Source organism: Giraffa tippelskirchi, chromosome 11 (genome assembly GCF_054371585.1).
Source record: "Giraffa tippelskirchi isolate mGirTip1 chromosome 11, T2T-mGirTip1v1.2.pri, whole genome shotgun sequence".
NCBI lineage: Eukaryota > Metazoa > Chordata > Mammalia > Artiodactyla > Giraffidae > Giraffa > Giraffa tippelskirchi.
Genome location: NC_137285.1, coordinates 8905409 through 8919385, shown reverse-complemented (window position 1 = coordinate 8919385; position 13977 = coordinate 8905409). Strand labels below are relative to the sequence as shown.

General features: G+C 51.0%; 1 protein-coding gene across 46 annotated transcripts in view; it reads left to right on the top strand.

Moving 5' to 3' along the window:
* Positions 1 to 13977, top strand: part of KCTD10 (potassium channel tetramerization domain containing 10) — a 62801-nt gene that overhangs the window by 12485 nt on the left and 36339 nt on the right. For all 46 annotated transcript variants that reach the window (XR_014069929.1, XR_014069930.1, XR_014069926.1 and 43 more), the window contains 2 exons: positions 4730 to 4943; positions 11435 to 11604. Coding sequence is in view for 40 of the 46 variants with exons in the window: in XM_081546060.1 (XP_081402186.1) it covers positions 4730 to 4943; positions 11435 to 11604 (384 nt within the window). In the remaining 6 variants the exon portion in view is untranslated. The remainder of the gene's footprint in view (positions 1 to 4729; positions 4944 to 11434; positions 11605 to 13977) is intronic.

The window sequence follows — 13977 nt, the reverse complement described above, 5'->3', positions numbered from 1 at the left end:
TCAGTGATGCCATCCAGCCATCTCATCCTCTGTCATCGCCTTCTCCTCCTTCCTTTAGTCTTTCTCAGCATCAGGGTCTTTTCCAGTGAGTCAGCTCTTCGCATCAGGTGGCCTAAGTATTGGAGTTTTAGTATCAGTCTTTCCAGTGAATATTCAGGACTGATCTCCTTTAGGATAGACTGGTTGGATCTCCTTGCAGTCCAAGGGACTCTCAAGAGTCTTCTCCAGCACCACAGTTCAAAAGCATCAATTCTTCGGCATTCAGCTCTAACTGTGGCCTTGACTATATGGACCTTTGTTGGCAAACTAATGTCTCTGCTTTTTAATATGCTGTCTGGGTTTGTCATAGCTTTTCTTTCCAAGCAGCAAACATCTTTTAATTTCGTGGCTGCAGTCACCATCTGCAGTGATTTTGGAGCCCAAGAAAATAAAGTCTGTCAAGGTTTCCATTGTTTCCCTATCTGTTTACCATGAAGTGATGGGACCGGATGCCACGATCTTCGTTTTTTGAATGTTGAGTTTTAAGCCAGCTTTTTTGCCTCTCCTCTCTCACTTTCATCAGTTCAGTTCAGTTCAGTCGCTCAGTCGCGTCCTACTCTTTGCGACCCCATGAACTGTAGCACGCCAGGCCTCTCTGTCCATCACCAACTCCCGGAGTCTACCCAAACCCATGTCCCTCGAGTCGGTGATGCCATCCAACCATCTCATCCTCTGTCGCCCCCTTCTCCTCCCGCCCCCAATTCTACCCAGCATTAGGGTCTTTTCCAATGAGTCAACCCTTCGCATGAGGTGGCCAAAGTATTGGAGTTTCAGCCTCAACATCAGACCTTCCAATGAACACCCAGGATTGACCTCTTTTAGGATGGATTGATTGGATCTCCTTGCAGTCCAAGGGAGTCTCAAGAGTCTTCTCCAACACCACAGTTCAAAAGCATCAATTCTTCGGCGCTCAGCTTTCTTCACCGTCCAACTCTCACATCCATACATGACCACCGGAAAAACCATAGCCTTGACCAGACGTACTTTTGTTGGCAAAGTAATGTCTGTGCTTTTAAATATGCTATCTAGGTTGGCCATAACCTTCCTTCCAAGGAGTAAACGTCTTTTAATTTCATGGCTGCAATCACCATCAGCAGTGATTTTGGAGCCCAAAAAAATAAAGTCTGACACTGTTTCCACTGTTTCCCCATCTATTTCCCATGAAGTGATGGGACCAGATGCCATGATCTTAGTTTTCTGAACATTGAGCTTTAAGCCAACTTTTTCACTCTCCTCTTTCACCTTCATCAAGAGGCTCTTTAGTTCTTCTTCACTTTCTGCCATAAGGGTGGTGTCATCCACATATCTGAGGTTATTGATATTTCTCCCGGCAATCTTGATTCCAGCTTGTGTTTCTTCCAGCCCAGCGTTTCTCATGATGTACTCTGCATATAGGTTAAATAAGCAGGGTGACAATATACAGCCTTGACGTACTCTTTTTCCTATTTGGAACCAGTCTGTTGTTCCATGTCCAGTTCTAACTGTTGCTTCCTGACCTGCATACAGGTTTCTCAAGAGACAGGTCAGATGGTCTGGTATTCCCATCTCTTTCAGAATTTTCCACAGTTTATTGTGATCCACACAGTCAAAGGCTTTGGCATAGTCAGTAAAGCAGAAATAGATGTTTTTCTGGAACTCTTGCTTTTTCGATGATCCAACGGATATTGGCAATTTGATCTCTGGTTCCTCTGCCTTTTCTAAAGCCAGCTTGAACATCTGGAAGTTCATGGTTCACGTATTGCTGAAGCCTGGCTTGAAGAATTTTGAGCATTACTTTACTAGCATGTGAGATGAGTGCAATTGTGCGGTAGTTTGAGCATTCTTTGGCATTGCCTTTCTTTGGGATTGGAATGAAAACTGACCTTTTCCAGTCCTGTGGCCACTGCTGAGTATTCCAAATTTGCTGACATATTGAGTGCAGCACTTTCACAGCATCACCTTTGAGGATTTGAAATAGCTCAACTGGAATTCCATCACCTCCACTAGCTTTGTTCGTAGTGATGCTTTCTAAGGCCCACTTGACTTCACATTCCAGGATGTCTGGCTCTTGGTGAGTGATCACACCATCGTGATTATCTGGGTCGTGAAGATCTTTTTTGTACAGTTCTTCTGTGTATTCTTGCCACCTCTTCTTAATATCTTCTGCTTCTGTTAGGTCCATACCATTTCTGTCCTTTATCGAGCCTATCTTTGCATGAAATTGTTCCTTTGGTATCTCTAATTTTCTTGAAGAGATCTCTAGTCTTTCCCAATCTGTCGTTTTCCTCCATTTCTTTGCATTGATCGCTGAGGAAGGCTTTCTTATCTCTCCTTGCTATTCTTTGGAACTCTGCATTCAGATGGGAATATCTTTCCTTTTCTCCTTTGCTTTTAGCTTCTCTTCTCTTCCCAGCTATCTGTAAGGCCTCCTCAGACAGCCGTTTTGCTTTTTTGCATTTCTTTTCCATGGGGATTTTCTTGATCCCTGTCTCCTGTACAATGTCACGAACCTCTGTCCATAGTTCATCAGGCACTCTGTCTATCAGGTCTAGTCCCTTAAATCTATTTGTCACTTCCACTGTATACTCATAAGGGATTTGATCTAGGTCATACCTGAATGGACTAGTGGTTTTCCCTACTTTCTTCAATTTAAGTCTGAATTTGGCAATAAGCAGTTCACTTTCATCAAGAGGCTGTTTAATTCTCTTCACTTCCTGCCATAAGGGTGGTGTCACCTGCATATCTGAGGTTATTGATATTTCTCCCGGCAATCTTAAATCCAGCTTGTGCTTCATCCAGCCCAGCATTTTGCATGATGTACTCTGCATATAAGTTAAATAAGCAGGGTGACAATATACAGGCTTGACGTACTCCTTTCCTGGTTTGGAACCAGTTGTTCGATGTCTGGTTCTAACTGTAGCTTCTTGACCTGCATACAAGATTTCTCAGGAGGCAGGTAAGGTGTTCTGGTATTCCCATCTCTTCAAGAATTTTCCCCAGTTTGTTGTGATCCACACAGTCACAGTTTTTAGCATAGTCAGTGAGGCAGAAGTAGATGTTTTTCTGGAATTCTCCTGCCAGCGGATGTTGGCAATTTGATCTCTGGTTCCTCTGCCTTTTCTAAATCCAGCTTGAACATCTGGAAGTTCTCGGTTCACATACTGTTAAATCCTGGCTTGGAGAATTTTGAGCATTACTTACTAGCGTGTGAGATGAGTGCAATTGTGCGGTGGTTTGAGAATTCTTTGGCATTGCCTTTCTTTGGGATTGGAACGAAAACTGACCTTTTCCAGTCCCGTCGCCCCTGCTGACTTCTCCAAATTTGCTGGCATATTGAGTGCAGCACTTTCACAATATCTTCTTTTAGGATTTGAAATAGCTCAGCTGGAATTCCATCGCCTCCACAAGCTCTGTTCGTAGTGATGCTTCCTAAGGCCCACCTGACTATTACGTAGAGGCTGGATAAGCAACATGGTCTTACTGTAGAGCACAGGGAACCGTAATGAAAAGAATATTAAAAAATGTCTGTGTATGTATAACCAAGTCAGTGCTGTGCCGCAGAGATTGGCACAGCATTGTAAATCAACTGTAATTCAATACAAATAAAATTAAATTTTATAAAAAGTTTGGAGTACACGCGTGCCAGATTCCAGTCTCCTTTCGTCTGTCTGCTTAAATCAGATGCGGCATCCATTTCTAGACTTGAGATGTGCACGGTCGCCAGCAGGGCTCTTAGAGAGACTCGGTGGATCTTGCTGTCTGGGGCAGCGCTAGTGCAGGAAGTCTCTAATTTTGCAGTAACTGGCTTCACGGCATCTTTATGTCTTTCATTGAGTCCTTGGAAACACTTTTTCCCTGGAGGGGAATGGTAGTTGAGATCACACTCAATTTCTTAAAAGTTTGTTTTGTGGGTACTTCAGCTGAAAGGTGTCACTTTCAGCTGTTGCATGGTGAGTGGCAACAAGGGGACAGAGACCCAGGTAGTGCTTTAGGATACAGTCAGGGTGTCCATTTAGTTATATCAGCAGTAGGCACAAAGGAACTCCTTGTAATGCAGGACTCGGTGGTAAACTCAAATCTGCAGGGTCAACAGGTGACACCGGTGTGTGAGCCCAGCTGTCTGGTGGAGTTTGGGGCCAGTTGGGGATTGCATACGCCTGCCCACAGGGCAACCAGCATCCCAGCTCACACCCCGCGTTCCCCTGCTGGTCTAATTGATCTCTTGATTTTGTTTGTTGTTGTGGTTACACTGGGTCTTTGTTGCTGTGCAGGCTTTTCTCTGGTTGTGGCAAGCAGGGCCTACTCTGGCTGCGGTGAGCGGCCTTCTCGCTGCGGTGGCTTCTCGTTGCAGAGCACCGGCTCTAGGCATGTGGGCTCAATCATTGCCGCTCCCAGGCTGAGTTGCTCCACGGCAAGTGGGATCCTCCTGGCCCAGGGATCAAACCTGCGTCTCCTGCATTGGCAGGCAGATTCTTTACCCCTGAGCCACCAGGGAAGGCCTGGCCTCTGATTTTAAGAGAAGCCAGAAATCCAGGTTTTCCTCTGAACTCTTCCTGAGCTGTCAAGACCGGGAGTGAACTTTGTTCTCAGTGCAGGACACACTGGGACTAAGTAGGACTCATCTGGAAGCCAGCCACAGCCCACTGGTTGAGGAAAGGAAATCAGGCCTGGTGCCCTGACCCTGCTGACCCTGAGTCTTGTCCCCGGGCAGGAAGAGATGTCAGGAGAAAGTGTGGTGAGCTCAGCGGTGCCAGCGGCTGCGACCCGCACCACTTCCTTCAAGGGCACGAGCCCCAGCTCCAAGTATGTGAAGCTGAACGTGGGCGGAGCCCTGTACTACACCACCATGCAGACGCTGACCAAGCAGGACACCATGCTGAAGGCCATGTTCAGCGGGCGCATGGAGGTGCTCACGGACAGTGAAGGTAAGCCCAGCATCCCGGGCTGGGGCTGTGCTTCTGGTCGAGGGCTTCCTTCCAGTTCAGAAAAGCAACGTGAAACCTGCTCGGGTTTCCTGTTGTGCTCAGTGTTACCGGACGTGGAGGGAGCCTTGAGTGTGCGTAATGGAGACCACGTCTAGTCTATTCGGGGTGTGGTCAAGGAGGGCTTCCCTGAGGAGTTGACACCTACACTGCGACCTGAAGATGACTGAGTTGGCCTGGGGGGAAGAGGGTGGGTTCATAGTCTCAACTTAGCTGTTGGCTTGCTTGCCGCCCCCAGGCCTCAGGTCTGTGCAGCGGACACTGGACTGGCTCCCCTGGTTGGCTCCCTTCCCATTCTCTCCGTGATGATCCTGTGATCTCAGAGTGAGACTCAGGTGTGACTCAGGCAGGAGCGTCGCTGAGGACCCTTGTCCTCCTAGGATGGGTCCTGTCAAGGACTCAAAGACCTGAATTGGAGTCGCAGCTCCCTATTCTCGTGTCTGGTGACCCTCCTCAAGTTGTTTAACCTGTTGACATCTCATTTCCCCATCTGGTAAATGGGCACAGTGACACCCACTCCCTGGGGCCGTTGGTCCATAGAAAGTGTTCAGTATGTGTGCATTCGGTGTGTGTTTTTTTTTTGTTTTCGTGGAAAGTCCTGTTAATACAAGATGAAGAATTGCTTACAGTGGTCCCACTTTCCACCCACGGGAACGCTCAGAACCTTGCAAGAGGGAGCATCCTCCTCTGACCAGGTTTACGGGGGAAGGTGGCATGTGGTTGAAAGATGGCCCCGTCCTTCGTTGCTTGGCCTGAGCTGGCTTGAGACCAGGCCACAGCCTGGCTTGACCTTAATTTCCCTGTTTCCGAGGCTAGCCTCTGTGCTGACGCCCCTGCCTCTCTTGGGATGGTAGTGCCTGGGAGAGGGGCGAGTTTTGACCCTGGGGGTGGGATTGGGGGCCCTGGGCCCAGTTTGCACATCATGTTCTCAGATCCTAAGAGAGCGCATCCTTGGGCTGTCAGCCAGTGGGCACGTCTCCCTGTGTCCTGGAGAAGCCAGTCTGCCGGGCCCGACGTCCGGCTTCCCCGGGCTCCCAGTGACCTTGGGTTTCTGGCCCAGCAGGAGCAGGCGAGTGAGGCCGGAGCCCCAGAGCTGCCTCCACGCCGCACCCAGAAAACGCAGAGCTTCTTATGAGTGGGAGGGTCCCCTCTGCTGGGCCACACCCAGCATCGCAGGAGTGTTTGTGGAAATCAAGACAATAGTGCCCCAGCTGCTGAAGGAAACAGACCTTATCTGAGAGCCCAGGATCGTTGTGGCTTTTCTTCCGCCCTGCCCAGTCCCTGGCAGGGCTCAGGAAAAGTGCCCAAGTTGTTTCAGAAGCAAAGTCGGAGCTTCGTCTCCCTGAAGGTCCCCGCCTTTGGTGGCCTGATGCCATGTCACAGAGGAGACGCAGTCCATGGGCTTTCCCACCCCAAGCTGGGAGACTCCCGGGAGTGGAAGCAGCGGGCCTGTGTGGGCTTCTCAACAGCTGCTGGACTGTGTGCTTGCCTGGGGCTTCCTGGAAAGCCCAGCGTCCCCAGGGAAGGAGTGGGGTCTTGGATATGCCATACCACAGCTGTTTTCACTTCACGGGAGCTCCAGCCCCCTTCGAGCCATTAGGAAAAGCTCACAGTATGGCCTTTTCTGGGCTTTGTTACATTTAAGTCTCACCCTAACCCTTTGAGGGGTGGCTTCTGTTGTTACTGATTAGTGAGAAATTCATTCCCTGATGGCTCAGATGGTAAAGAATCTGTCTGCAGTGCAAGAAACCTGGATTTGATCCCTGGGTCGGGAAGATCTCCTGGAGAAAGGCATGCAACCCACTCCAGTGTTCTTGCCTGGAGAATCCCATGGACAAGAGGAGCCTGGTGGGCACAGTCCATGGGGTTGCAAAGAGTCGGACGTGACTGAGCAGCTGACACACACACACATCTCAGAGAGGTGAGAGGCTTTTTCAAAAGCTACAGAGCTGGAAACGAGGAAGCTACTGAAGGCAGAACTGGCTAGCTCTTACTGTCTGCTCTGTGTGGTTTTGTGCAGGCTCAGGCCTCAGGCCAGGGCGGCTGGGGGTGGCAGCCTTGTGGCCCAACCACTGGCTTAGAACTGAAGCCCTTTCAGGCCTGTGACGTCAGGCTGGGTGTCTGGTCCTCCAGCCAGCACTGCGCTGGCAGAGCAATCCTGTTGGCCCCTGGGGAGACACTGCACAGCCCCACCCATGGCCTGAACACACCCCCAAATCTGCAAAACAGGGTAGACTTTCTGCATCTCACAGCTTCATCCTGGCCTTCAGGCGAGAATGCTGTCGGTGACAATGAAGTGTGCCACAAACAGGTGGGCAAAGCCAGCAGGACGGCTTGCTGGTTAAGGAACAAGGGCCCTGAAGGTCCCAAACTGTGTGCATTGTGTTGGTAGAAATCGCCACAGGATGCCTGAGAAGCTGGTGGCTTCTGGGGAGGGGTCCTGGGTGGGTGGCAGACTCTCTTGCACTCCACGCCCTTCTGCCTGAGTTGTATATCGTGTGGGTTGAGAAGAGCCCCTGGAGGAGGGCATGGCAACCCATTCTAGTTTTCTTGCCTGGAAAACCCCATGGACAGAGGAGCCTGGAAGGCTACGGTCCACAGGGTTGCACCAAGTCGGACGCAAATGTGACTGCTGCTGCTGCTAAGTCGCTTCAGTCGTGTCCGACTCTGTGCGACCCCATAGACGGCAGCCCACCAAGCTCCGCCATCCCTGGGATTCCCCAGGCAAGAGTACTGGAGTGGGGTGCCACTGCCTTCTCCAAATGCGACTGAGCACAGCACAGAGTGTCAGTAGGGACTTGCTTGGTGGTCCAGGGGTTAAGAATCTGCTTTCCAGTGCTGGGGACAGGGGTTCTTCCTGATCAGGGAACTAAGATCCCACATGCCACAGGGCAGCTAAGCCCACGCCACAACAGGAGAAGCCCACAGGCCACAACTAGAGAGAAAGCCTGTGTGGTACAACGAAGGCCCAGTGCAGCCAAAAAAAAACAAAGTGTCAGGAGTGCCGAGGCAGAGAAACCCTGCCCTGGAGATCCCGATTCAGGAAGGAGGCCGCTTCCAAGACTCTTGAGTTTGGAACGGGGACTCAAGTACCTAGGCAAGTTTGGGATCATAAAGATCTACCTTAGTATGGCAAAGGAGAGGTCGGTGAAAGCTTCCTGGAGGAGGTGGGGGAGGGAAGGAGAGAGGAAGTATGTGGTCTGCTGCCCCCGACCCTAAGCAGAGCCTCCTCCCAGGTTCCCCGGAAGCCACGCAGACCACCGTCCCTGGGGCTGGAACACGCCGTCTCCAGTCACGAGGACCTGTATACAGGGCTCACCGTCAAACACCTGATTTGAGTGTGGCCAATAGACCTGGCATTGTGCTCTGTGCCTCCTGTACATTTTCTTGCCTTTGTGCCAGCACAGGGAGGCACCATTTTTAGAATGGGAAACTGCCGGACCGAGAGGTTAAGTGAAATGCCGACGTCATCTAGCAGGCAAGCACAGAGCTCCATTTCCAGCAGAGGCCCACGCTGGGTGCGTCTCTCAGCCCATTCATCTGAGAGCCTCCGGGTCTGCACCCCTCACCCTTCTTTCCAGCCCTGCCCAAGGGGCCGGGGGACTCCAGGTCATCCTGACCTGGCTTGGCCTCTCTTAGCTTGTCTACATGCTAGGGACCGGAGCTGACCGTTTCAAAGGGATCGAATCCTGCTCTGAAAGCAGCAAAAATATTTTTGAAGTCAAAACGCTAATTGAAACCTCATGGAGAGCGCGCCTGGCTCTCCTTTTTTTTTGCCCTTATTTGTCCAAAGTATGATTCCTTCGCCACAAGCATTTCCTGGCAGCATTCTTGAGCTGGAGCCCGGTGTCACAGTCCGCCTGTTGGTTTATGGAGACTCTGGGGTGTCACTCGGGTAATTGATTTCAGGGGCCCTCGCTCTTAGCGGCCGAGTCGTCCATGCAGTGAAGGCAGGGGAGGACGTTTTCTTCCCAGAGCAGCTGAGTGGAACTGGTTGCCATTTCTCCCAAAGACTAAGGTTCTGTGTGGCTCCTCAGTTCTGTACAATGAAAGGAGTCTTCCCACGAGTTTCTTGCTTGTTCTCTGTGGTTTAGTGCTGCCTCCCCAACTCGAGGATGTCCCTGAATCTCTCTGAGCCTCTCTTTTTATCTGTGGAAAATGTAGGAGATTGAGCCTCTCTCATCAAGAACTTTTGGGAAGGTAATCCGGTCTTACCATACCGTGGCAGCTCATTGGAAGGCAGGCACTTGATCCACAGTAACACAGAGGTCGTAAGCTGGTGGCCTGCTTTCCCTGTTTTGGCTGCCCTGTGGTGGGTTAATGACAGGTTTACAACTAGTTTTGTTGTTCAGTCACTAAGTCATGTCCAAACTCTTTGAGACCCCAGGGATTGCAGCATATCGGGTTCCTTGTCCTTCAGTGTCTCCCAGAGTTTGTTCTAACTCACGTCCGTTGAGTCACTGATGTTATCTAACCGTCTCATCCTCTACTGCCCCCTTCTGCTCTTGCCCTCAGTCTTCCCCAGCATCAAGATCTTTTCCAGTGAATCAGCTCTTCAGTTTACTGAAAACTCAGGAGATTTTGCAGGGAAATCTGCATTTTTGGCTTCTCCTGGAGTCTTGGGGGCTCTCAGCCCTGGACTTCATTCCTGCCTGGCCACTCTTGGCTGGAGTGGGAGGAGTTCCCTTTGGGGGCGGGGCCTGTGCTCTGTTTGGCCCCGCCCATACACACTCAGTGGTCGTGTTTGCTTAAGGCCCCTTTAGGATCTGAGCTGCAGGACAGACCTTGAGTCTGTACTGTGTTGTCTTCACTGGAGAAAGGAGCAGTAGCATCAGCGGGCACCGTCAAGATGACAGGACTCGCCACCCCGTGAAGGGCTCAGCCTTCCTCGGATCCAGGGCCACACTTTTGCTTTGCATTTGCTGAGACTGGGGATAAACTTCTCACTGTGCTCAGGAAACCAGAGCTTGTGGAAGGATCTGGAGGACGAGACCAACCTGTAACCAAAGGCCCGGGAACTGTGGGCTGAGGAGTGGTTGCTCGGGAAGCATGGAAATGGCCTTGTCAGCATTCCTGGTGATGGTGATAGGCACCGCCAACTCGTGCGCTAGAGCACCCGCGCACCCTTGGTGGCGCTGGGTTTGGGGCAGGTGGGCCGACTTGCTGCTCCAGATGTGAAAAGGTACCTTGGCTGCTCTCGGCCTTCGTTGACCTCTGCTGATCCAGGGCCTGGGTCTGAGGAGGACTTGGGGAGGACGTAGTGGTCTTAGGAGTGGAAACCTGGCACTTTCCCCAGACTGAGAGCAAGCAGAGGCAGAGTGTGACTGATTGCTGTGTAAACCTCCTAACTGCCCTGGGTGCCGGCATTTTCTCCCCTGCAGCATGCAGCAGGAGACTGGGGGGGCCCCCCTTCCTGGGGTGATCCCACGGGTTGGGAAGGCCTGGACCCCTCCATCTGTCTGGCTTCACATTTTCTCTCGAGACATGCTTGGTCTTACTTCCCTTTCTGGTACCTCCTTCTCTTCTTCCCAGGCTCTAGTCCGCTTTCTCCCTCCCAATAGCATGTACATTTTAGCCGAGGAATCCTGAGAAGCATGGCTTTCTAGTGGAGGCGAAGCGGGCACCGCAGGCCAGTGCCGGATTGGAGATTGGAGAGGATGCTGATAAGCGGGAGGGCTTGCCTTGTCCTGCCCCCACCCCGAAGGCACAGTTTTGCACCATGCCTGGTTCCGGTCAGCAGCTGGGAGCCATCTCCATATCTTGTAAATGCCAGCGCCGTCTCCCCACGTCAGACTGAACCACTCGAGGGCAGGGTCTGTCTGCTCACCACCTTATTTCAGGTCCCTAAAGGCCTTGTGTGGGGTCACGGATGAAATTTCTTCTGGTGGTGCTGGTGAGTGCCTGGGGGGCACCCTGGAGAGCCAGATGTCACAGCCTGTGGGCAGTGAGCCTTCTGCTTCCTTAGAAACGGCTCTGCTATGTGGGAGTCTGAAAAAACTATTGTTGAAAAAGAGTGGACATTTTCACCCCAGAAGCCCTTCCACTGCCTGTGGGTTGTGGTTGTTGGGACCCCATTTTTATCCAGATGTGGGGCATTAGGCCCTCTTGGGATGCATTTGACAAAGGGATTTTTGAGGCAACTTAGAAACATGCTTTTAGGACGCAGGGGCCCTGCACCTGGAAGAGCCCAAGACCAGTGAGTCCGGGTGCGGTGTCTGCAGCCAGCAGGGCTGGGAGGCCGTGACGGTGCTGCCAGGTAGGGCCTCTGTCAGCCCTTTGCTGGGAGCCAGGCGGGTGAGGCCGCTGCCCTCTCCGTGGTCCTGCTCTCCCCTGGGAGGTGGACGGAACCAAGAGCCACCCCATTTCCCTCAGGGCCTTCCAGGAAAGGCACACCCAGCTGACAAACCCCTCCCTCCTGCCTCCTCCCGCCACAGGCTGGATCCTCATTGACCGGTGTGGCAAGCACTTCGGTACGATACTCAACTACCTTCGCGACGGGGCGGTCCCCTTGCCCGAGAGCCGTCGGGAGATTGAGGAGCTGCTGGCAGAAGCCAAGTACTACCTGGTCCAGGGCCTGGTGGAAGAGTGCCAGGCCGCCCTGCAAGTAGGTGTCCCCCCTTCCCCCAGGGCTCCCCTGCCTCTGGTTCCCCTCTCTGCGGAAGAGGGCGGTTCCTCCCTCACTGAGCTGCTATGCGAGTTAATGAGTTGACCTTGGGGCTGCTCCCCTCTGGCCAGCTTGACCCCCTGAGAGGCTTCCCTGGGATGCCCAGGCCACCTGCCTGCTCTTTGGCATATTTCAGCCCCCAGGGTTTCGGGTCCTCTCCTGTGTACGTTGCAACCCTTCAGTACCCAGCTATAGGGTGTACAACTTCATCCATTTTCTGGACCCTTCTGGGGACTTACCCATGAGTCATTGTTGAGAGCCCACCATAATCTGCAGACAGACACCCCCCACTCCTTAGCTGGACCTGGGGCAAGACCACTGGGGTCAAGTCTAGGGAGAGTAAAATCCCTGCAAAACTATAGTGGTTCTTGATGGGGCCAGCAGCTGTGAAGACACGGGAGAGAATCAGAAGAGTCCCTGTAGGTTGTCAGAGGCCTCGGATCTGTATTCGTGAGGCTCGAGTTTGCGCCTCTCCCAGCCGCCTGTCTGCGTGGCACCCCGCGGGGGCAGTCCTCGTCACGCCTGTCTGCCCGAGGAACCGTTAACTTGCACGTACCGACTCTCCTGAGAGTCTGTGAACTGACTGTAAATCTAATGGGATGTTGAAGCCTTTACTTTGTTGTTTTCATTTCGTGTTTATGTTTATTAAACTAACGCATGTAAAGCATTTACAAAGTCAAGTGAGTACTGTAGGCAAGGTTGATGTCTAAAACACTACCATATGCCCTCTACCCCCCTCCCGCCCCTGAAGCAGCCTCTTTTAATTCTTACAGCAGTTGTTTTTTTCCCATATTTCTTACATTGCTGTTGATTGATTTTCACTTTTTGGCATTATCCACTGACATTTCTATAGAAAGTGAAAAGTTAGCTCATGCACCACCCCAAACCACTACCAAACTTGCATGCACATATTCCTTCTCTCAATGTCGTTTCTCAAAGTTTTGATTAAACCAATACTCAGAGCTCACAGTAAGTCATATAAATATTGTTAACAGTTGAGCCATAGAGTATACAGTGATGATTTCCTTTCTCTTATAACTTTTCAGTTTGCCAGAATTAGTGATTGCTTCATTGTTTTTTGTTTGCTTGGTTTTCTAAGTACGCGACCTGAATATAGCCCCAAGTTCTCAGAAACCACAGTCTCCTTTTGGTATGCTTAGACACATCAGGGAATCTCTGTTTCACCTTTGTCTTAAAGACATGCCCTCTGGTTCCTTTTTGTGGTTTCTGTTAGTCTGAGATTAAACCTCAGGGGACTGGCCTCCTAGTTTCTGTCACTTTTATTGTTCTGTTTTCTCAGATTTTTTTTTTTTTTTCAGTTGTAGCTTTTCAAGGCTTCTGTTGAAATTTTCATTTCTGCTCTCATATTTCTGACTCCCAAGAGCCTTTTCTTGTTCTCCGCGTGCTCTTTATGTGGCATGCTGGTCTTGTTTCATAGGATGTGATACCGGCTCTTGTCATTCCGATCTTACTATTGGCAGTTTCCTTTCTGCTGCCTTCATTGTGTGGCTCTTCCTCTTACTTTTTCTCTTTGTCTTGGTCTCAGTCTCATATTTCAGAGGCTTTCTGAATCTAATCTGATGGTCCTTGGTCTGTTGAAATTTAAGCTCTGAAAAAAGATGTAGGTATTGGTCTCTGTTCATCGGGCTTCAGTGGTGAACGATAAGGCTGACTTCTTCAGTGGAAACTCTCAATGTCGGAATCTATAAATGCTTTTTCTGGACAGGTGGTTCCCGTAGAGGAGTCCTCCCCTCTCTAGCCTGATTGGTATGAGCCTGACTGGCTGCCTTTTGGGATCTGAGCAGAAGGGGCCAGGATGGGGCTCACCATTGAGGGTGTAGATCATTCACTGAATCCCCCTTTTCAGAATAGCAAGTCAGCCCTGTCCTCTCCTGTACAAACTTCTCCAGGAAAGTGGACTTTTCTCCTGCCAGGCTGGGGTAGGGCATCCATCTGGGGTCTCACCAGTGCTTCTGCCAACAAGCAGGCAATCCTCAACTCTTGCTCTCAGCCCACCAGCCTTCAGAGCCATTCTGGGAGAAGCTCCCAGACTCTTTCCCATCAGCTGGCTTAGGTTTCAGCTTTCTCCTTCTGCTTGGTTGTCACTCATTTGAGACCTGCTTTCCAGCCTTGAATTTGTGACATCTTTTGCCTGGTGACTGCACTTCTCCTATTCCTTTTCTCCTTATGGGCTTATACCTTTTCATTCCTCTGCAGTCATGGCAGTGGAGTTGGTAGGAGCTTTGATGCAATCATATTTCATCTGCCTTGTTTAGGGTTTATTTTTGAGTGGCTTCGTGGGCTATGAGAGGA